This window comes from Cydia splendana, chromosome 9 (genome assembly GCF_910591565.1).
Source record: "Cydia splendana chromosome 9, ilCydSple1.2, whole genome shotgun sequence".
Taxonomy (NCBI): Eukaryota; Metazoa; Arthropoda; class Insecta; order Lepidoptera; family Tortricidae; genus Cydia; species Cydia splendana.
Window position 1 is genome coordinate 11,572,877 of NC_085968.1, and position 25,021 is coordinate 11,597,897.

The 25,021-nt window shown below is 36.9% G+C and overlaps 2 protein-coding genes across 3 annotated transcripts in view; one reads left to right on the top strand and one right to left on the bottom strand.

The window, feature by feature from the left end:
* The first annotated feature begins 1,648 nt into the window (after positions 1 to 1,648).
* LOC134793574 (27 kDa hemolymph protein-like) lies at positions 1,649 to 23,743 on the top strand. The gene is made up of 8 exons (XM_063765181.1): positions 1,649 to 1,842; positions 2,706 to 2,893; positions 16,522 to 16,634; positions 17,388 to 17,551; positions 18,392 to 18,531; positions 19,176 to 19,316; positions 20,239 to 20,271; positions 21,656 to 23,743. Exons 1-8 carry the CDS (start codon positions 1,803 to 1,805, stop codon positions 21,749 to 21,751), a joined length of 915 nt encoding a protein of 304 aa, XP_063621251.1. The 5' UTR covers positions 1,649 to 1,802; the 3' UTR covers positions 21,752 to 23,743.
* Positions 23,744 to 24,121: 378 nt separating this feature from the next.
* The window catches only part of LOC134793575 (27 kDa hemolymph protein-like), a 33,297-nt gene continuing 32,397 nt past the window's right edge, over positions 24,122 to 25,021 (bottom strand). For both annotated transcript variants that reach the window (XM_063765184.1, XM_063765183.1), the window contains 2 exons: positions 24,566 to 24,697; positions 24,122 to 24,240 (listed from right to left, as the gene is read on the bottom strand). In XM_063765184.1, the coding sequence (XP_063621254.1) occupies positions 24,235 to 24,240; positions 24,566 to 24,697 (138 nt within the window). In that variant the 3' untranslated portion in view covers positions 24,122 to 24,234. The remainder of the gene's footprint in view (positions 24,241 to 24,565; positions 24,698 to 25,021) is intronic.

Genomic DNA, 25,021 nt, shown 5'->3' on the forward strand with positions numbered 1-25,021 from the left:
TCTCGCTCTCACTTATGGATGCGGATGCGGCTCACCAAGCATCAAGATCGCGGTGCGGTAGTCTGTTATGGCTTTAATGTCATGTCATAATATGTGACGTTCCACGGGAAAAGGTACCTTATGAGGGTTTCTAGTTTCGGAGATATTAAATGTTTTGTAAAGAGGTGAAAAAATGCTCAATATTTTTTTATAGTGTGATCTGAAACCTTAATGCGTAACGTTTGTTTACCTGTTTTTATTTTTGTTATAAGTTAGTTATAAGCCTAGTAATGTCGTCTCAGAGTTTAGTAGAAAAGGTACCTTATGGAAAAAAGATACAAGAACTAGTCAATACGGGAAAAGAAGTTTGGTAGAGAACTGTATTAGCATTCTGCAAAACTAATTTGATAATTTCAGTTCTGGTTGGGGCGCCTCGCAAATATTATAACCGTACATAGACCGACATCACAAATCCAAGTAGACTGCTATTATACCAAAGTTACTCTCGTCAAGTCTTTCTTAACTAGAATAATCTTCATTTGGTTTGGTCGCATGCAGTAAATCAGCCATTGGTTTGCTGAAAAATGCCAATACCCGACGCATTACCTTATGGAATATCTGAGGTCATTGAACCTCAATGCCGCTTATCTTCTATACCGATAACCGAAATATATTATTGATAAGAAATAGACGATTTATACCATCTTAACCCCAAAATATTATTAGTTTATCCTAACTGTTCCATCATCATCATGCCTCATCATGTAACTTGACCACAAGGTACCTTTTCATTACATACAAATTATTGGTCTTTTTTAAGATTATTATGACGAAGAACTAATTAAATTGGGGGCAGTTTAATGTAAATTAATATTTTCTATTCATAAAAGATAAACTACAATATGATTGATATTTTGTAGTGATGTATTATTAGATTTATTTCCATAAGGTACCTTTTCGTAAATGTATGGAGCAAATACTGTTATTGTTATGTAAGTGTAAAGTGGCATAAGGGGTTAAATATAGTATTTAGTTGGGGTTTTAGGATTTATTTCATTTGAATGACAGAATTTCTTTCATATGTGCTCAGAAAAATTGATTGTGTGTCACATTAAAAGTAAAAATATTCAATTTTGTGATTTTATATGAAAAAGTCAGAAAATACATTTTCACCTCTAAATCGGTATTGTTTTTTGCTTAAACTGTCTGTCAGTGTCGTTTTCTAATAGATAAAATTTAAATCTTGAGAGCTCATTGCAATCAATCGTGAAAATGAAATAAAACTTTATTTTCAAGAGATTGGTTAGTATACACATAAATCAGTCGATATCAAAAGTTTCTATTTGCATTACAGAACAAGTCGCAATATTTTTTTAATCTCAGATATATAAGGCATTATTATTTGTAGTCAACTATGTAACTTACTTCAGGAACATAGTTTTTTAGGCGGCTAAACTTAAAACTTCTCTATCGTAAAGTTGCTCATTTCACAACATTATTTTCAAAAAATCATATCTCTGTAACTACGCAACCTAGAAGGTTGATCTTTTGTGTTATCGATAGCTTATTTATTGTAGATTACTGGGGTATGCATAACTCCATACCCGCCATAAGGTACCTTTGACCGTGGGACGTCACATATATGTCAAATGATTAAAAAAAAAACAGTCTTCGTCTATCTCGGCATGGAGCATGGTGTGTGATAAATCGATTTAACCGACAAAATAGTTAACACGTTTTTTTAACACATTTACGTTATATTGCTTTATTTTACGTGAAGTGATCTTATTTATAAATTTAATTACTTATTCTCTCGAGTCAAGATGTTTGTCAAGAGTGTTATTGTAGCGGTATTTCTGTTAGGTAAGTGTTTTCTTGTTTATAAAATGTACAACTTACCCTTGAGTTAATTTATGATTACGGAAAATATCGACTTAAGTCTCTTTTAACCTATAGGTCGTTACGATATTACTTTGAACGGGAGATCCGGTTTTACTTGAACTTGAATTGTAAGGTTTAGGTATTCAATTTTATGTGGAGCCGATGTAGCTATGTAAAAACTGTTTTTATAAAAGCTATCAAATTTGTAACCAAAATCTGTAAATAGTATTTCTTATTATATTTGCCTTACATGTTTCTATTGCTATAAATAGTAATTTTCATAATCCAGGCATTCTTAAAAACGGATTAACTTGTTGAAAAAAATGCTTATAGGTACCTAAATTATGTCTAAATAGAGGTGCAATCACTATGGGTGGTATTTCACCTGTCCAATTTCTTTGTCCAAGTTGCATTGCGTCTCACTTTCTCATTAAGCAAAATGTGAGATGCAAATACACATTGAACCGAGATATTGGACAGATGGAATACCATCCTATGCTCATTAACTGTCTGTGTGCAGAGTGATTGAGTAAATATAATATTTAAAACTTTCGCGTTTTGAACACATATTAACTCACATTTATAGATGGGTCTATTGCAAATTTATTTTATGTTTATTTATCGACATTTCGACGCAGAATTCACTTAGCCACAACCACTACCAGTGAAACCTGTGTCAAAACGTCGGTAAATAAAGGTAATAAAATAAATTCGTGATAGACCCATCTATAAGAAGAGACCCATCTATGAATGTGAGTTAATATGTGATTGAGTAAAATTATAATCTATAACATCTAAAATTGAATTTTATTATTATGTCTTCTACATTGTATTCAAATATTAAGGGGCGGCCTGGGCTCAGTTGGACGCTGACCAAGAACAAGCAGTGAACACAGCCTTAGAGAACCTGCCTCCGGAGCTCCAGGGCAAGGTGGACAAGACCCAACTCGATGAGATCAAGAACAAATCTGCAGCAGCGTTTAAGGACAAGTGTACCAAGAATGGAGGACCCGATGCTTTTGGAAATGCTGAGGTGAGTCGTCTCTAGTAGTCATTGTTCTAACTGTAGTCAGTAGAAGTAGTTTAGTAGTTATAGCAAATCCCCAACTTTTTTTAAAGTGCTTCACACTCCTTACTAAATTCAGTAATTGATTACAGGGACAAGATTAGGCATAGGCTCTAGTTTGTACGAATGAGGTTAATTTATATGAGGTACCTATAGGTAGTGTCCGACCGAAGGTTCGGTTTCGGTTTCGGCCAGTTTCGGCCAAAAAATCATGTTTCGGCTGTAGTTTCGGTTTCGGCCAAAAAACGGCCGAACCTTTCGGCCGGGCCGAAACTTACGAAATGATACTTCGGACAAAGACCAAAAGTTGGGAAATAAGTAGGACAACAATATTAATACCTACATATGCTGATTCATTTATAGGTACAGAAATTAATTGGTTTATTATAAAACACAATTCCACTAATGAGGGCGCCACTGAACGGTCGACGCAGTCTTAAGAGGCTATCAATACCTATAACGCGCACACTGTCTACATTGTATCGGAGTGAATGAGATAGCACTGTCGCACGTAGCCGTTGGCCGAGTATCAGCTCGGCCCGAGTCGAACGATGTCTTATTCGCTCATATTCACTCACTTATTCAATAATTTTCCTATCTACCAAATGGCAAATTTTAAGCGAGGCTAAAGGCTACGCTGAACTAGTGCCGCAAAGTTGATTTTCTCAATAGTTAATATTTTGCGAGGCTGAACAGCTGACTATTGATTAAAACCAAGAAACAACCCTTAAAAGTGTCCCCAGTACAGTTTTTCATACGAATGCTCGACCGTAGCATTACTATTTACCTTAATTTACCATTGGTTTGTGAATAGAATCAGGCGTTACTTTGCGGAAATCCATATTAATTAAAACCAAAATATTACTTTGCTAATCCGCGAAAAGATAACGTGCTAGTCAATCAGTCAGTAGTCGTGCTAGTCGCACTGATTGACTAGCACGTTATCTTTTCGCAGATTAGCAAAGTAATATTTTGGTTTTAATCCATTGGTTTGTGTTCCACATGTCCTCTACTTCAGCTTAGCCTTTGGCCTCGCTGCGCCATGCTCGGCCTGCTGTCTCGCTTTTTAATACAATGGTCATTGGTTGGAGTCTGTGCTCAACTACTTATCCTGAAGCCTGAAGCACGGCTTTGACTTCGTATGAAAGTTCGCCTCACTGGGGCACTTCGGACTTTTAGGCCCCGGTGAAGATCGGTACCCGGTCTTGCGATATTGTTAACAAAAAATTTCGCGCTCGCTGCGCTCGCGTTTTTGGTTGGTTTATTGGTTGACCCTGTATCTACATGTTAGCTTGACTGGTGAATGATTTAAGACCAAGAAAATTCTGAAATGATTTGATAGTACACGCAGTGATACCAGTACAAATGTTATTTATACGTCATAATTTCATAGAAGTTTCGACGTTTAAAATAACACTTGCAATACGTGTGTTATCAAAATCGTTGCAGAATTATCTTTGTCTAACTCTAGTAATTTTCTTAAAAAACTGCTTAAGTAACATCAATTTCAAGGACATTGGGTGTTGACAGCCCCATAATGTGTGTAAAAGGGGTTTTATGACATTTTTTCAACGATTTGAACAAGTCTACAAAAGTTTCGGTTTCGGTTTCGGTTTCGGCCGAAACTAGAGTCAAAGCCGAACATTCGGTTTCGGTTTCGGTTTCGGCAAAAAAACATGTTTCGGTCGGACACTACCTATAGGTATAAAAATTTAGTAGTGATATCAGACAAGTGATTACATTACCTTACTACTTATTTACATTAGTTTAGGGTCAATTCTAGACCTTGAGAATAATTTGTAGCTGTAATACATAATGATTTTGAGCTCTAGTCTAGCTTGGCTGTTTTCTAGACAGTAGGTATGATAAAATAATATCTTGATTGGATTGAAAGTGTCCTGATTTCTGAATTGTGTGTCACCTTTTTCCATTCGAACTTGGCTGAGTGCAGTTATGTACCTTACACTACTACTGTGTGCAGTTACCTTAATTTTATGCAGTACCTAGTAGATTATATTTACCCAATTTCAGAACAGCCTTCAGATTGTTGCATTCACATTCAATTATCAGTATTATCAGCAATCAGCAGTTTGCTCCATTTTTTACAAGCGGATGTAGGTTTTGGTAATGGTAGGTATATCCTTATAATAGTTTTGGACTTAACAGCTTGATCAATTAGTAATTCGTTATTATCTTATCTTTATTATATATAGTAAATTAATGTATCATTTTGTAATATGTTGTGAAAATTGATGTAAAAGTATGTCTAATAGAATGACTTACATGTTTATTCCAATTTTGCAACTCGAATTTCGCTTCATAGACTTTATATTTACCTACTCGTAGGTATTGAATAGGCAGTGTTTTAACAATAATAGTTGGTATTATTAAATAATAAAGTAATTAAAATAAATAACAACGTTGATATTAAATGACCATTGGCTGCACTTTATAGTTCGTTTTTTTAGCATTAGAAATAAGGTAAACAATCTTGATGTATCTTTTAATTGAAAAACAGGTTTTAAAAATATGTCATGGCAAATATGTAACAATTATGAATCTAATACGATCATTTATATTCTTCTGCTTTCATACGTAATAGTTACTGATTTTTAAAAAGCGTTTTTCAATTAAAAGACTTGTCAAGATCGCTTACCTTCTTTCTAATGCTAAAAAAAAAGAACTATAGAATTATTAAGCTCCTTATAATACAATCCCAAATAGGTTTAATAGAGCCCAGCCAGTTCCGTATTGGTTTTGTACATCCACCTTAACCCTTTTCCAGGCCGTACGGCTTTCCCAAAAAATCCAAATAGGGACCTATATTCCAATTAACCCAGCTTTGATGATCGTCACATTTCCCGAAAGTGCAATGTAATTTAAACCTTAAATCGGAATGCTAACAAATTCTATCGGCGCGTATGTGGTCGATAAATCGTATTATGCTTGGAAAAGGGTTGAGAAGTGTCTAATTTACTTTTTTTTCACTCGGACATTGCAATGAATCGTCTGGCATAAATTTTACAGGCCAATGATGATGCTATTGAAAAAGCTAAATAAGCTTGCTTCCCCAACGTATATCGTTTCCCCTGCTCTAAACCGGCTTCTATGCCAGACGCTCAATTTGACCCATTTCGGCCTATCAAATAGGCGATAAAACAAACTGATAGTGACATCTCGTAAAATTAATAGCTGATAGATTCACACATACTATATAGTCTGTATCTATAGTATTTAAAAAAAATTAAACAAACAATTTGTACATTTTCGGGTAGTTATAACATTATTGGTAGGGAATGCAATCTCGTACCAAGATTGGTGATTCGAGATCTCGCACGAAAAAATTGTTCGAGATAGGGTGTTTCGAGATCTCGATTGTCACACTTTCGAGATCGAGATTAATCTCGACGAGATCGAGATTTGACAAAGTAATTAAAAATGTGTTATTTTGAGCAAAAATCTCTAAGAATTCCGTATACATATACTACTTATTTAGAGTATGTCATGTTTTATTTTGAAGATAAAAACAAAAAAATTTTCAACATCTAATAAAAAAACCACTTTTATAAAAAAAAAATACAAATACGTTTGTAGCCCTAATTTGCATGTAATTACGAAAAAGTGGTAATAATTATTTTTAATTTTACCAAAATTGTAAGGAGAGGCAGTAACATGCTTAGTTGATATTTTTGACAAGCACTCAGCAACTTACAAAAAAATGTAGGGTAAGCGAGCAAAAATCATTAATAATTGTGACTGGGTACGTTAAGAGCCAACAGGAGTGGTCATTCCTCCATACAAACGTAGTCCTCGTTTTCCTCCGTGGTTTTTGAAGCTAGAGCAATGATTTTTTCAACACAGATTAATATTGTCAATATCTGTGTCGGACCGTTTTGCTTTTTTTGATATTTTTGTTTTTTAAGGCGCTAGAGCCCTTCAAAAACGGCCAAAATGGCCTAATAGACTATGCCGCAATGAGAGGCGTGGTATTCAAAACTGATATCAATTAGCCAAAAAAGCAAAACGGTCCGACACAGATAATTTCATAATCATTTAGATTTCCAAATTTGGTTACGATTGGTTAAGTTTTGGGGGAGGAAAAAGAGGACTACGAAACCTCGATTTTTGTCATTTTTACGCAGGATTTTTCGCCTCAGCTGCAGTTGTCCCTATCGCACTAATTTTAGGGGCGGAGTCAAGTTTCTAAATACGTACACAGCCAGAAAAGTGATGGGCAATAGTCGACATTTAATGTCGATAATCTAGTGATGTAAGAAGTTATCGATAAACCGTCTTGTGTGAAAATATCTAGATCCTAAGATACAAGGGGTTTTGGGTTGAGAGTAGGGAACACATTTTTGTAGTTATGATATACAATCTATTATGAACTTTTTGATTCTAATATTTCAAATTAGAAATCAAAATCAAAAATATTTTATTGCATGGTTAAAATGGGTTAACAAAATTTTTAGGTACCTACAGGCACGCTTCGTAATTGTCGAGCAATTTAGGGTCCTAGCTGAATTGGTTGTTCCATACTTACTCGTGCTCTATGGAATGTCCAATTTAGCTAGAACCCTAAATGGCTCAACAATCACGGAGCGTGACAGTACAAATGATTCATGTTCTGTATATCCTGCCCTACAATGGCGTTAATATTTGGTTGTCATATCTATACTTCGTTTTTAAGCATTATTGAAAAAAAAAATAGTAAATACTAATATTAACCACTAAGTACATAACTATTACAAAAATTCACAGATTTCGTGCCTCACACGACTATCGAGCACATTGGAAATGAATCTACGGAATTCGAAAAAATACTGTCGCTGAGCGACGAGAAAGTCTAGATAAGGAAAAAGTTACAAAATAAAACTACAACGTTGAATGATAATTATTTTATTCTTAGATTAACACAAGTATCCTGGACATAACGCATGTGAACAAACAAATTGCAAAATTTCCACACGCGTATCGAAGTTTGAATAATTGTCGCCGTGGCGCATAAGTATAGGTACATATTTAATTTTTCGATTAATAAGCAGGATATATTAATGTTCAAAGTACAAGAAAATTATTACACGGCAAATCCGTAGTCAACTCGAGAAGTGGTAGCCACATCGCCGTTATCGTCACTCGAGTCTTGATCGGCAGCGGCCCATTTGCTGCAAGATATGAAATTTTCTTGACAGCAGTTTGACGCGACGAAAGATGACCATAACAGCGTTTGTCTATGTTGCACCAAACCTGAGTTCCAATAGGTACTACCAGAGTTCAGCATCAGCTATCTTGGGTAATGCTCTACCATGTGATCATCATGACGAATCGGATGTCCAAAACAGCGCGTGCCTATGTTGCACCAAACCTGAGTTCCGCTAGGTACAACCAGGGTTCAGCAACAGCTCTATCTTGGGTACTACTCTCCTAAGTGCTCATCAAGACGAGTCGGATGACCAAAACAGCGTGTGCCTATGTTGCAACAAACCTGAGTTCCTTTAGGTACAGCCAGGGTTCAGCATCAGCTCTATCTTGGGTACTACTCTCCTAAGTGCTCATCGAGACGAGTCCGATGACCAAAACAGCGTGTGCTTATGTTGTATTAAACCCGAGCTCCACTAGGTACTGCCAGGGTTCAGCATCAGCTAGCAGCCGCCAGCAACATGCTGAGGTGTGAGACCATTTCGTGGCACTTTTTCTTTTTTATGTTTCTCTGTATAAGTTTTTATTTTGTGTTTGTGCTCACGAATAAAATTATTTCTATTTCTACCTCTACCTCTACCTCTACCTCTGCCTCTGCCTCTGCCTCTGCCTCTGCCTCTGCATCTGCCTCTGCCTCTGCCTCTGCCTCTGCCTCTGCCTCTGCCTCTGCCTCTGCCTCTACCTCTGCCTCTACCTCTGCCTCTACCTCTACCTCTACCTCTACCTCTATTTCTACCTCTACCTCTACCTCTACCTCTATTTCAACCTCTACCTCTATCTCTATTTCTATTTCCACCACCACAAGAATGCATAGATTGTCGAATAGTGCGTTCTGACTTTTTGACTATTTTAAGGTTAGGCTACAGGGCAAACCCTTAACCCGATCGTCTTTGTTTTAGGCTCACATTGTAGCTGACTAAATTGTCCAGAGCCGTTTTTCTCAAATTTTTGATATCATTCTTCGTTTCCAAATTATCGAGCACCAAAATCAAAAATTCGGAAAAAATTTAATTTTATTTTCACTATTTCGACCATAACTTTTTTCGTTTTTGTCTTTCTCGAATAATTATTTTTGCACCTTACAGCTCTCGTGATTGTGCGTCTTTTGAGCCTATTTTTTAATATCATATCTTCACAACTTTCCGAGATATAAGGGGATCGCACTTTTTCGTGAAATCGGACCCTATACTGGAGCGAACGAAAAGACATTTCCAATGTCAAAAAAGCTAAATAATTATACGATTGCATGCTTAAAAAAGACACGTCACCTTCACTCTAATGCTAAACAAACGAAGAATAAGAACTAACAGCGATAAGACCGCCTGTTGCTACCTTTATCTACATTGTAAATCGGTTTTAGGGTTCCGTACCCAAAGGGTAAAACACGGGACCCTATTACTAAGATTGCGCTGTCCGTCCGTCCGTCTGTCACCAGGCTGTATCTCACGAACCGTGATAGCTAGACAGTTGAAATTTTCACAGATGATTTATTTCTGTTGTCGCTATAACAACAAATACTAAAAACAGGATAAAATAAAAATTTTAGTGGGGCCTCCCATACAACAAACGTGATTTTTGACCGAAGTTAAGCAACGTCGGGCGGGGTCAGTACTTGGATGGGTGACCGTTTTTATAAATAATGGTACGGAACCCTTCGTGTGCGAGTCCGACTTGCACTTCGCCGGTTTTTTTTAAATTTGTTTTTATGTTTGTGGTGTAATAAAGAATATTTTAGAGTCAGACCAAGAAAAGTCTACAGCAATTTTGATAGCACACGCAGTGCAAGTGTTATATAGTGTGTCATAATTTCATAGAAGCGACGTTTGAAATAATACTTGCACTGCGTGTTCTATCAAAATCGCTATAGATTTTTCTTGGCCTAACTCTACTTTAAATTACAAAGTAAGGCCTAAATTATAAAATAAGGCCCATCAATGTTTTTTTTTTTGTGTTTATTAAACTTGATATTTTGTCTATAGTATTAGCGGACATGGCCTCAAAATTTAAACCCGCTTAAGAATCGGGCCTTATTTCGTGCATTATATACAATACTACCCATTTTTGTGTAGTCATTATTTATACTATAGAAGCATTGTTTGAGTAGTCAATTATTTAAACAGTATTTTTTTAAAGGGCAACGGTGGCAATATTTTAAGGTCTGGATAATAAGATACAGATCTTAATAAGGATATCAATGTAAGTGAATGTTACCATGACTACCAAACAAACAAATGTGATAGAATTTGCCAGCTGGCATTGTAACATTCAGACAGTTACCTATGTACCTAATCTGAAATATGAATAAATTAGTAATATTTTAAACAGGAAAGTAAACCGAATTTTGGCCTTTTGCTGGACACAATCACAATAGTAATTTGTTTTACAAGAGGGCAAAGTTTATCGCCACCGGTTGATGCATTTGCAGCACCAATGGTAGAAAATGCAAGCTCATCATCAACTGCATAATCGACGTTTGATATGACTATTGAATCCGAGCTTTTTGATCATGAATCATGATAAAACAAAATTTTAGAAGGTCGCAGAATAGTGGATTTAAAATATTTATTTTCTGTGATCTCAAATATCAGGCACGATCATACAAATTGTACATTTGCTGATCTTGCCTTTGTCATTGAAAGACGTAAGGGTTTACACAGAGAATATATATTTAAGTGTAATATGAGCAAAAAAAAGGAAACGATACACTCTGAAGACCCAAAAAGAAAATGTTAGTAAATACTGCTCCTCCCCATGGTTACTTGGTTCCTTATTCAACCTACCTGAAATTAAACGAGTAGGTTAGTAAATTATATCATTTTACATTATAAAGTTAAATGTTTAGGTATCTCAATCACTTACTCACTTATACTATCTTATAAAAAATGAAATTTTGAAAGTTAGCACGCTTAAAGTTCGTTTTTAGGGTTCCGTACCTCAAAAGGAAAAAACGGAACCCTTATAGGATCACTCGTGCGTCTGTCTGTCTGTCCGTCTGTCACAGCCTATTTTCTCGGAAACTACTGGACCAATTAAGTTGAAATTTGGTACACATATGTAAATTAGTGACCTAAAGATGGAAATGTTTTTTTTATAATTTTAAAATACATAGGTTCGAAGTTATTTAAGAAAACAGCCAAAAAATTACCATTCACCCCCTTTTATCTCCGAAACTACTGGGTCTAAAATATTGAAAAATACACAAAATAGTTCTTTACCTATAGATGACAGGAAAACCTATTAGAAATGTGCAGTCAAGCGTGAGTCGGACTTATGTACGGAACCCTAGTTTTTGCATTAAGGTAACAGATTTTGACATGTCTTATTAAAAATTACCATTGAAAAATAAGTCATAGCAAATATGTTAGAATTATAAATCATATTAATCATATTAATGAGCAAGAGCACCCTAAACCGGCGAGCGTGTATGAGGAATGTTATGAATGTGAAGGAAGCGAAAGTGGTATGTCAGGATCGTAGCAAGTGGAAATCCGTGGTCTCTGCCTACCCCTCCGGGAAATAGGCGTGATTGTATGTATGTATGTATGTATGTATTAATCATATACTTTTTTATATTCTTTTGCTTTCATAAGTAATATAAACTAATTTTTGAAAGCGTTTTTCAATAATTATTAATAAAAAGACACGTCATGATTGTTTACCTTCTTTCTAATGCTAAAAAATAACGAACTATAATAACCGGGCCTTATTTGGTACAGAACCTTGATTTGATAGGTACATCGGATATTCTGGGCCCCTGAGCTTGTTACGTAAAGGACAAAATGGTGACATGTGGTTAGAGCTGATACTGTTAAACTAGTGGTTCTGTGCGCTAAGTATAAAAAATAAGCTTCAGCGAACTCATTAAGCCTAGAAAAAACCCTACACCCTACTGCCACTTAAGTCAGTCTTGAGTCTTTGAATCAATTTCCGTAGTAGTACTAGTACTACTAAGGTACTAGGAGGTAATAAGGCCTATAGTAGGTATAATAAGGCCTACCTGAAAAATAATGTTCTTACAACAGTGTAACCGTGTTAGTTATTTGAGTAACATATATGTAAAGTGATACAATTAAAAGCTAACAGCAAACCAGTACATAAATTATATCTTATGTACTTCTTATGAATTACACTCTTATAAAGGTTTCGGCTAATTACGCTTAATTACTTGAATAAAGGTAGATGAATTGCGTGCGGTCCAATAGGTAACCACAACTCACGGAGTCTAAAACAATAAGCTGATCAGCAAAGTCAAGTAAACAAAGCCAAGTCACAGTAGTAGAAAGATTATCGAGTTCCGTAAACGTAAGCCGGGTCAAAAAATTCAATCGCAACACAGTAAGTAATAAGTGAACGCCTCGTGGCAGTAACGCACGAAAAATAACATTGCAAATTGTCGGCAATGAGGCGCGCGCGGGTGCAAGCGTACGCATCTGTGTGCGTGCATTACACACACAAATACAGTCTCTCACGCCCCGTCAGAGCGACGGGTATATTCAGCTTGAAATCTCAAAATTGACTTTTAGCTCAGCTCCCGTTTCGTCTTAAGTTCGTCCGATTTTTCCGCACAGAGCGCGCCACAGTGCTTTTATCACCAGTTAAAGCCGGCCGCACACAGTAGAACTGCCTGAACAACATGAACATAAGGTCAAAAAGATTACTCAAAACAAAGTACATAATTCACATGGATGAATCTTTCAATCTCGTTTGAGATCTCGACCGAGATTGCTAAAATCGAGATTGCCTGTCAACGAGATTGAATCTCGAAAATTCGTGCGAAATCGCGCGAGATCTCGAAATTACGAGATCGAGATTGCATTCCCTAAATATTGGTTAACCATCCAAATACAAAACCGCCTGGATCTGTTACTGAAGAACCTGACTTTAACCTACATTATTAAGATAATCAAAAACTATTTTTGCACTGCACTGTAACGTTACAGGCGCGGTACCTACATTTTTTTACGGGCTCTCTAACGGTTAACGTTTATATTATATTACTTAACGGTTATATTATTTACCGGTGTTTGTTATCTTTTATTGTATTGGATACCTATACCTAGATTTTTTTCTCAAATTAATATTCCGCCTGTCCAGTGTGTATTTTGTCTCACATTTTGCCTCACATTTTGCTTAATGAGAGAGTGAGACGCAATGATTTCGGACAAAAAAATTGGACAGATGGAATACCACCCTGACCCGTGTATACATTTAAAGCACAGCTGCTGGTACAGTCAGCAGCAGAAGTTGCTAAGCGGGCCAGGTGTTCAAAATGATCTTGATGCGACTTTATTGTTAAGAGAATAAGAGCGTGTCAAGGTAATTTTGACCACCTCGCCCGCTTAGCAACTTCTGCTGCTGACTGTAGGCACAACAGCAATGATTAATATTTATCGCAACATTGTAGAACATTGTAGATTTTTCAATGCAAAACAGTTTAGCAATGTTCAGTACGTTAACTGTTAAGAAACATAATGAAGAAGTAAACAGGACTAACGTAAACTCCTTATACACGCGATGTGCTTGCAACGGAGTTCCCACCTAAGCGTACTATATTCTAAGTTGATTTTCCTTTAAACTGTCATGGCTCAGGTAAATTACCTGTGGTAGGTAGGTACGGCGAGTCTAAAGTTCAGTGTGACTAAGTGACTACTGTTTCTTGGACAATTTAATAACGTTATAGTATTACTAGTATTGCTAGCTTCTGCCCGCGACTTCGTTTGCGGAGGGTGATGATGATGATAAAAACTATTCCTGTCTGTGTTACCCTTACAGACATATGTAGCATAGACATTTTTACGAAAAATAGCCATGTAAAGCATTATAAGGTACTTACCTATTGGTGTGGTGGAACATTTTGTGTTTACAAAGTTTGTTCACGTGTCGTGCCTTAAAACCCTCGCAATGCTCTAGATTCCACTTTCTGAATCACTCGCGTCTTGATAAACAAATGACTATTAAACCAAATCGGTTGCAAGCAAGCATACGACCCGCCTAGTCGCTAATCACTGTAATTCAACTATTAAAACTACTGTTAATCTGTTTAGCTCAAGGGTTGACTGGTAGATAATGCCTTCTGACATTAACTATTAAGTTTGCCTTTTGTACACCTTTTATTGTAAGTAAATAAACTGCAAAGGTCACATGCGCGTTCCCAATTATGTACTCCTTTATATAGGTACTAGGGACCCGCCCCGGCTTCGCACGGGTTAACAAATTATACACCTAAACCTTCCTCAAGAATCACTCTATTGATAGGTAAAAAGCGCATGAAAATCCGTTCAGTAGTTTTTGAGTTTATCGCGAACAAACACATAAACAGACAGACGCGGCGGGGGACTTTGTTTTAGGGTTGATTTAGAATTTTAGACGATGCGAGAACTCGCATGCGAGTTTCATACCATTGAGGGTTTTGATCGGTCGGTTGAATTGGACGTAACGTAACCAACAGTACGCAATGTAACTAAAATCGCATGCGAGTTCGCGCGCCGTCTAAATCAGCCCTTATAAAGTTTAGTGATACTAGTGATGATATAACTTTGCTGCAATGGCGCAGGGACTTCTTGTTGACGATTTCTTGTTATTATTATTGACTCTGCCCTCCCGTCCGGTGTCAAAGTTCAAGCTAGTCGATAGTAAGACGTGGGTCTAAGTCCAATTATGTTCGCCACAATTAGACGATTTACGACGTTTTTAGAATTCTGAAAACAATATATTTCTATAATTTTCTAGTTTATTTCTTACAATACGTAGGTTTACAATTTATCTGTTTTGATCATTTCTATAAATGTTTTAAGCTAACAGATGGCTTTGTATGTTTTACTTAATGTATCTGTAGTGTATTTTTTTTATTAGCCTATAGGAGTATATTACTGCTAGGCAAAGGCCTCCCCTCTTTCCTGCCATTTGGTCCTTCCATATATTACAAAATGTGTCAAGGTCGTCCCGCCATCTCCGGTTTGGTCTTCCTCTGCCCCGGCATTTATTTTAAATTTAAAATATAATGTATGTATTGTTAGAGGCACAAAACAGCGCGGCGATCATAATAGTATATATTATGTATGTCGTTGTAAGGTGTCTAAAATATTCACCGCAACGTCTCAGCCGCTCAGTGTGTACGACGCATATTTCGTTACAAATGATGCATATTTAATGTCTGGTTTCCTACTGTTTCCAAAGATACCGCGCTAATGGCCACTATGTCGAGGTTAATCGTCTTCTACTTCTAGTGATGCGTGTTATCTCAGACAATGGTAATTAAACTGCACTCATTCTTGCCTCAGCAACGGCACATTCAAGGAAAACGGTCACCGTTCATACCACTTTTAAGACTCTTTTAGTTTAATTTGTGGTTGTTTATGTGATTTGGGCATAAGAGATTACTTAGGGTGGTATTCCACCACCCATATATAATTATTTACATTATTTTGCTTTCAGTATTACTTATGAAAAGCAAAAGAATGTTACTGATAAAAAAAAAACGTTTTTTTTTTCAATTAAAATACACGTTAAGATCGCGTAGTCTTTTTCTAATGCTAAAAATACGAACTATATAATTATTAAGCCTTTTATAACTAGTATGAAAATCTCTCATGTGATGGTTTTTGTTTTATCAATATTCAACTAATATAGGTATATTTTTTTGGTACTTAATGATGTTCAATCTTAGATCTGAACTACCTATATATTATCTCCCGAGTGAATTATAACTGTTAATGAGATATAATTATTCAGTGCTAATTTACTACGATTTATAACGATTCATTCACGAGCAAATAATTTACTAACGTGACCAAGTCAATTTATCTAATCACCACAGCGATAAGGGTCGTGGGGAAAAGTTATTGTTAAATAGTTTTGCCTATCTACTTTACAATATCTGTCTCTGCTAACATACGACTCATGGAAACTGGAGAAAAAAAAATAGTCTTAAACATCAAGGCAACCGAGGTTTATGTTTTTCAATCGTATTTGAGATAATGGGCGCGAAGTGCTCCTGCCTTGTGGGTGCGTCTCCCCTATATCTTCCTCGAGTTGTTCCCGGCATTTTGCCACGGCCCATGGGAGCCTGGGGTCCGCTGGCAACTAATCCCAGGAATTGGCGTCTGCACTATAGTTTTTACGAAAGCGACTGCCATCTGACCTTCCAACCCAGGGGGGAAACTAGGCCTATATGTATCGATATATAAGTATACAGGCGCACTTCGCCCCCTTCACTGTTTTTTTCTCGGCACGCCCTACTGCCTACTTATGTACACCGTTTGACTGATTAAATTTTTAGCGCTACTACTTTTCAAAAGCTCCGTTCTCTGAGCCTACTGCACCTTAACAATACTTCACTTTGGTCAAATCGTAGGTTACGTATCGGTTTAAGAATATATGTTGATCATTGATTTCAGAAAGCGTTCATAAACTTGAAATCGTGCATGGAGGGCCTGGTGGTGACGAGCGAGCTGGAAAAAGAAATAGAGGCTGCTAAACCTAACGGCAAAATGGACGAGGTCTTTAAGAAGTAAGTACCTATTTTTCACACAAATTGACTAAGCCCCACGGTAAGCTCAAGAAGGCTTGTGTTGTGGGTACTCAGACAACGATATATATAAATACTTAAATACATAGAAAACAACCATGACTCAGGAACAAATATCTGTATCAACATACAAATAAATGCACTTACCGGGATTCGAACCCGGGACCATCGGCTTCATAGGCAGGCACCCACTAGGCCAGATCGGTCGTCAATACACCTCATTACAGAAAACACAAATAATACAGAAAAGAAGAGGTTAAACAACACTATTACGTATATGTTCTCGTGTTCTGTTGTTGTGACTATTATATACCTATATGTTCTCATCAGTTTTCATCTTAGCACCTTAGCAGGTGCTAATTGTACAAAAAGTTAGTGAGTCAACAAACCAAAGAATGTGATTTTAGTGCAAAATGTAACCACCTTGACTTGACTTGTGTGCGTGACCTCCGGTGTCTATACTTTATGTTTAATTATGCGACCATGTTTATTTACTTATTGATGAGTTAGATCTTTATTTAGATTTTTTTTTAATTCTTATTACTCGAGTGCTAATTGTTCACGGAAAGCGGAACTGTAATTTTACAGGTCTTTTCCGTCTTTAGCTATTGAAAAGAGGTAATGCCATATAACCAACCATGTATACCATCTCCGTTAAGCTAATATGACTTAGGAAATGTACAGGCAGAAAAAATCTGAAATTTATATCGAGTCTAATTGTTTGGTTACTTACAGATATTGTGCCAAAAAGCCCCAGTTCAAGGACTGCTTCAAAGTGGCAGTGGAGGCCGCCAGACCGTGCTTCTCGAGCGACGAACAGAAGAACTTGAAGATAGTGTACAACGTCACCGAACAGCTGGCCGAGTTCGTCTGCTTCAAGGATGGCGACAGGATCGCGCGTGCGTATATTAAATAGACAATTCAAGGACTGCTTCAAAGTGGTAGTGGAGGCCGCCAGACCGTGCTTCCCGAGCGACGAACAGAAGAACTTGAAGATAGTGTACAACGTCACCGAACAGCTGGCCGAGTTCGTCTGCTTCAAGGATGGCGACAGCATCGCGCGTGCGTATATTAAATAGACAATTCAAGGACTGCTTCAAAGTGGCAGTGGAGGCCGCCAGACCGTGCTTCCCGAGCGACGAACAGAAGAACTTGAAGATAGTGTACAACGTCACCGAACAGCTGGCCGAGTTCGTCTGCTTCAAGGATGGCGACAGGATCGCGCGTGCGTATATTAAATAGACAATTCAAGGACTGCTTCAAAGTGGCAGTGGAGGCCGCCAGACCGTGCTTCCCGAGCGACGAACAGAAGAACTTGAAGATAGTGTACAACGTCACCGAACAGCTGGCCGAGTTCGTCTGCTTCAAGGATGGCGACAGGATCGCGCGTGCGTATATTAAATAGACAATTCAAGGACTGCTTCAAAGTGGCAGTGGAGGCCGCCAGACCGTGCTTCTCGAGCGACGAACAGAAGAACTTGAAGATAGTGTACAACGTCACCGAGCAGCTGGCCGAGTTCGTCTGCTTCAAGGATGGCGACAGGATTGCGCGTGGGTACCATTTTAAATTCCCTACCCTTATTCATAAACGCGCTACAAGCCTCAATTAACTAATAAGCGTTTGTCTTTGTCTGTCATTTTGACTTATATATTTGTAAGAAATGGAAAATATATAAAGCCGTCAACTATACCCTATTGTTATCTCGCTAATTCTAATGAGTATACTTCTCCATTGTCAGTGTTCATCGCGGAGGGCGGCATCGACTGCATGCAGGCGCAGCAGGAGGCCATCCAGAACTGCACCAACGAGTCCTTCGGTTCCAACGTGCAGCTCAACGCCAACATCTCCGCCGAATCCATCCCCGAAATCAGATTTACTGTAAGTACACACGCTAACGCTAACATCGAAAATAAGTAGAAAATTTGTTATCCGCCTCTCTATCGCACATTCATATTCGAGCGACCGAGATAGATAAAGAAATTTCGGTGTTCGCAGTAGGCCCCCCAGAATAAAATATATCAGCGTGGTATTCCATATGTCCAATATCATTGCATCTCACTCTCTCATTAAGAAAAATGTGAGACAAAATACACATTAGATAAAGAAATTGGACAGGGGGAATACCACCCTAACTTATCAGTTGGCCAAATCGGATCCTGGCTTGCTTTTTCATCAAGACTTGTTTGATAAGGTGCTCAGTTGCCGCAAAACAGGCAAGCCGGGGAAAATTGAGTTCTATGGTTCGTATAGTAACGTTATACAAAAAGGTTTACCGAATATCACGCTAGATGGCATTGAACCGGCTGCGTCGATTCGCACAACGAAATTCTTATCGGATTTGTATAAGGGTTGGGAAATATTTTGTACAGTCGACGTCAAAGATATGTTTACACTTTTCGCCTTATTACAAAGGAGTAAGGTGCAAAAGTGTAAACATATTTTTGACGTCGACTGTACAAGGATATTGTCTCCTCAGTTTCTCATATAGCAGTTGTAAACCATTTATCACATTGTTATTCCAGAATAAGGAGTGCGGGCAGTTAACAGAGCTGCAGCACTGCGTGGTGCGCAAGCTGGAGACGTGCGAGCAGCCCACCACGGCCAACATCGTGGAGTCGCTGTTCAAGTTCATCCGCAAGGCCACGCCCTGCAAGGAATTCACCGTGAGTCTTCTAACACATTTTAGCGCTTTTTCCTTATCATTATTACAATGCCTTTTTCCAGGCCGCATCAATCTAAGTACCAGGTTTTCCCAAAAAATCTAAATATATTCCAACTAATCCCAAAACAACATTTCCCAAAAGTGCAATCTAATTTGAACCTTAAGCCGGAATGCTAACGATGAAATTCTATTGACGCGTACGTGGTCGATATATCGTACTATGCCTAAGGGTAAAGAGGATAGTGGAGGACGGCTTTTCCATACAAACGTAGTCCCCATATTCCTCTCTGGGTATTGACATTATGTAAAATATTTTTGCAGAATTTTATGTACTATATATTAACCATAGCAATGCCCCTTCGTTTGTTTTATCTCGAGTTTTTTACTATTACATATAAGATTAAGGAGCGGAAAACATATTGCAACCAAAATTGTAAATAGCTAACTTTTATGATAATTAAAGATCTAAAATAATCGAAGTGATATAGCTGTCGTTAGTATAGGCACACCAGAATATTTAAAAATATTTTCAAAAATGTCAATATCCAGAGAGGAAAATGGGGACTGCGTTTGAATGGAGAAGCCGTTCCCCACTATCCTCTTAAGAACCTAAACACGTTAACCAATGGGTTGGCAAACTTTGGAGAAGAGCCAACAGTAACCAAGTTTGAAAAGAGCCACAAATGTTGATTTCTAAGAACTCTAAGTGCTAACATTTTGGGTGGCTCAAATAGCCGCGGCTTGCCGTTCTCTGTCCTAACCGAAAACTAAGTAAGTAATCTAATCCTACTAATTAGCACAGTCACCGTGCACTGTATTTTTACCCCTGATAATAATTTTATTATCATTTGATAATTTGCTTGCCCAATCTACCATCCGATATGACTAACACTACTAACACTACTGATATTCCCTTTAACCAGGAACAGCAAGCTAGCCCTAGGAGTGGTACTGTTGTAAGTAATTTGTGTTGTGGTTTTTGTACATGTGTTCGTGAAATTTCTATTGTTGACAGTTCATATATAAATGCGTGGTTCAAATTGGTACTGTGTACGGCTTTCAATGATAAAATACCTTTTTAATGAGTTAAGCGATTGCAATTTAAACCTTGTGAATTAGAGAAGATGGTAGCTATTTGTGTGCATTTTTTGTTAGTTGCTATTATTTGTTATTAGCGGTGCCTTAAACATAAGAAGCCAAAAAAGCTGTAGTTTTAACTATAAAGCTGTGCGGTGAAATATTAATATTAAGAGTATCATCGCATAAAGTTGTAAATCTTTTAATAACATTTTGAAGGTCTAAGCTTTCTGCAGCTTAGTTGTTTTGATTCAGTTTACATCAATTGTTTACCATTTTGACGATAAGCTGTAACCTCATATTTAGTTTAGTTGGTAGTGAACCCTATGAAGCCGGAGGTGGGTTGAAATGCTGCTAAGGGCATTTATTTGAGACTTGTCCAGAATATTTGTTCCCGAGCTTTGGATACCATACCTTGTATGTGTCTAAGTATTCCTTTATTTGTTTGAGTATGTGTATTAACGCATCGCCTATAGTGCACGTTTTGCTTAGTTTATATCTAGGTCCACTAGTATTAGTAGTATTATGCTCGATGTATCAAAAAAGAAAATTTGTTCTTGTGAGATACTTTTTGGACTAATTATTATTTAAGAAGCTTGTGGTAGTCTTATACTATTTTTATTTTAGTAAGTTTTTTTTAAAGTTTACGTTTTCGCATGCCAGTATTATAAGTGTGCTATACACCGTGTTTTTTTTTATTTCCGTTAATTTCAAGGGTGCATTTCTGAGCTTCAATGAAGTAACTTTCTCAAAGACACCGATGTTCTAATTAAGTCCATTTCGGAGATAATCCATAATTTATTTTTTTCCTATAAGGCCTCTACAAGCGTGTACACTTGCCTTAGGGCCGGCTTACATATTGATTAGTGTTTAGAATGAGTTCATACATTTGCTACTAGACTTAAGTACAATCTCGGTCGATTGATGTACGAAATGACATTGATATGTCACAGATTTCAATTGTTTGGTTGAGTTAAATGTAATGCCCGTGTTACAACAACGCTATATGCTACATTTAATTACTTTTTAAACAAAAAAAAAAACAAAAAAAAATTTTTTTTTGAAAATTAACTATGCCATTTAGTTCTTATAAACGTACTTAACTATACCCCGAAGTTAACGGAATTCAATAAAAACACGGTGTATTGTGTTTTATTTAACAAAAACATTATTCTTTTTTTGTATGTTGGATACTTATAGCGGCCTTTATATGTAATTTTCTCTAGTATATATACTATTCCTCACTATAAAATTATATTGCAGGATGCTGCTACTGACAAAAACAAGCCTGGCTCGGCTAACGTGCTCGCTGTGACGTCACTCACTCTTGCAATGGCGGCAGCTACTCTTCTGGTCTAACTATCACCTTTATTACTGGAATACATTACTTTAGTGTAGTAGGCTTGTCCAAAAGGTGGAAACAAGTAGGTATATTATTCAAGATGCGCCTAAACGGACCGCATTGTCACGACTTAAAGCTATAACAGACGGGCGTACCGGACCGCGAACTACGTCCGGTCCGAGCCCTGGTCCATTAAGGACGCAGCTATAAGTGATAGTGAGAAAGAGACATTTTGATCGGACCAATGTCGCGGTTTGGTACGCCCGTCTGTTACAGCTTTTATATGTGACCAGCAACATAATTAGTCCAATATTGCTGTGAAATGTTGGTCGCTTACGCTCTGTGAAAGAGCTTCCATTGCTTATAGAACAACGACATACATATCGTTACACAATTTAAGTGTGCCAATTGCAGACCCCTGCATTTTAAAAATCACTTAAAAAGTGCGATTTAGCTGGTGATTAAAAATAGTTTAGTAAGTGTAGATGGATTATACCAATATTCGCGCTGGCAGCCAACTGAATTTCTACGTTTAAAACTAGATACATAGTACGTGAAACGTATAGAGCGCTTTTTGCCTCAATTGTTGCAATAGTTTTGGAAGTAATGTACCTATAGTTATATTTTTTAGGGGTTAAACCGAGCTTAAAGCGTAGTATGTACGTGGTAGTCAGTCTAAGGCTTAAGTAACAGCTCCTGTTTTAAAATAGAAGTTGTACAACGGACCTGAGGTTCCTGAGACTAATTTGTACAAATGATACATGAATACATCGAATGATTTTTTTTAAATGCCAAAAAATGAAGTTAAGGCTATTTCGGTTGTGAGTGTTGTGACAAAAATGTGTACATTCCATTTGTTATCTTATTTAGTTTTGGTTTGTGGCAACTATTGACATTTCTCTTTAAATCATTGATGTCCAGTATAAACGTCCGATCAATATTAATACATATTTGTCTGTAATGTGAGGAACATTATACAATATATACTTAACTGTCCTTACTGTAATGAATGACGGCATGTAACGTGGCTCGTTTTTTTTTCTATTTTTTTTCATCATTTATAGTGTTTGAAATAGTCGTTAAGAGATGTATTTCTTATATTTTTTTATTGATTTACATTGCCATTTTTTATATTTATTGTTGCGTCAAATTGTTAAAATATTATTTTTTATATTATATTTTAAGTATATTGCTCAATTAGTTGGTTTAAGAAGTTCATTATTACCTTATCTTTGGGTTGGTGCTTTATTAACTGTCATTTTAGTCGTAAATCAGAATAGTAGAAAAATTGGTTGAATCATTTCGTGCAATTTACTTGCATATACATATTAGTGACATGTTACGCATGTTACAGTTTCGCCTATATGTACCTACTTATACCTATTGTCAATTATATCATTAGACAGCTCACTAACGTATCATCGAAATAACTTTATCAGTGAATAGTATACATGTAAAACTGATATGTGCTCGATTTTGGATTTAAGAAAGTACATAACGTAATGTAATTCTCTTAATAAAATTCGCGCACATGTATCAGATTTGGTGCGCAACGGAATGGGTTGCCCATATTATGTCGGTGATATACTGAGGTACTGGACTGGAGGAATCATGCTGTCACTAAATGTTATCAGTTAGGCTACGAAAGTCCACGAGACTTTAAGGTTTGTGATACATTTTTAAAGTATTTAGTGTTGAAAGCCGAAAATTTATAAAATAACACACTTAAGACTGAAAATGAAAAACAAGGTGTCCGATTTATACTTTAATTGCCTAAACATGACATTTTTATCTTGTCCCAAATAACCCAATGTTACTCTTAGAGAATTATTTATTTCACATGATACTTATAATGTTTAAATAACGACCTACTTTATTTTATACGCTATGTTTGTTCGGTTGTTAATTTAGTTTCTGGGTATACGTGTGATAAAGTAGTTTTTATGTGATACCTGTATTGTAGGTGAAAGTGAAAATTCAGAATAAATAAATGGGATGGTTACAATCAATTTTGTTTTTTTTTTTACTATTTTTATCGTGTCATAATTGACCTTTTAAATGGCAAAAAATGGAGTATCTTTATATTTAGGTATAGACTCCATATACCACTACAATATGTAGATACTGAAGTCAAACGACAAGTGGATATCGATATAATATGACATTTACCTACGTAACAGTTCTAGTTTTCGTTGCTAAAAATTCTTATATACCTACAAAGAAAATAGAGCGAGTAGAAGTTTTGGATGTAAAACTTGTAGTAGCGTAATTTCGATTGTTTGAGAGCGGCTTTTTAGTGGCGGGTTCGTATGACGTCAATGCTTTGTATGTTTAGGAATGGGAAGGTAACTATAATGATAATATAAAACATTGGTTATGAAACCAAGCTATTTGTATGAGGGGATTTAATTCAATTTATTTTCTTAATAAATTTTGTTTATGGTTTTCATGGCACGTCTTTGCATTCTTGCGTATCACAGCCTGTGTCGTTGGGTTCTCCTTATTTCTGCGGAAGAAATGACATGTAATTAATATTTTGTTTATTAAATCTTTATTGCACGATACCAAGACAGATACGAGACAATTTCCACACATAGGTACCAAGGGCGTCGCCAGCTAATGGGCTGGGGGAGGGGGCATACATTTAGTTGAGACATTTTGTTCTCTATGTGTATGTGTCTTGATGACGCCCATGAGCCAAATTGTCCTTCAATTTCAGTTTTGCGTCCACACCACAAACGGACAGATTAAGCCAAAAATTGTCCCGGATCTTCACAACAACGGTAAAAAAAAAGAAGTAGATACTACGGTAAAAAGAAGTAGATACTAACCGTGTTGCAGGGTGATGCCTTCTTCACGAATTTGAACAGTGACTCGGCCATGTTCGCAGGGGTCGAGTTTTCGCAGGTTTCCAGTTTAGACACCACGCACGTTGACAGCTCGTCAAACTTCTTGCATTTGTTCTGCACACAAACAGTTTTGATTAGGTACAGTCGACGTAGAAGATATATTTTATTATATGGGCTTGCACCTTACTCCCTTATAATAAGGTGAAAAATGTAAACATATCTTTGACGTCGACTGTACATGTGTGAAGAAAAGCCTTCGTTGTATAGGAAGATAAGTGAGATTGATATATCACTTTACAGTCAAACTAAATGTTAACTTTTTGTCCTAAAGAAGACAATTGATTTCCAGAAAAACGTTATAGGGTTAGACCTCTTGTATTTGTAAACGTACATCGCTCAGACACAGGGAGAAACGAAGAACTTCACTCCTGCTCTACC

Coding starts and splice junctions, on each gene's coding strand:
- LOC134793574 (XM_063765181.1), top strand. CDS start 1,803: ATGTTTGTCAAGAGTGTTATTGTAGCGGTATTTCTGTTAG. Junction 1,843..2,705: donor TGTAGCGGTATTTCTGTTAG/GTAAGTGTTTTC, acceptor TCAAATATTAAG/GGGCGGCCTGGGCTCAGTTG. Junction 16,635..17,387: donor ATGGACGAGGTCTTTAAGAA/GTAAGTACCTAT, acceptor GGTTACTTACAG/ATATTGTGCCAAAAAGCCCC.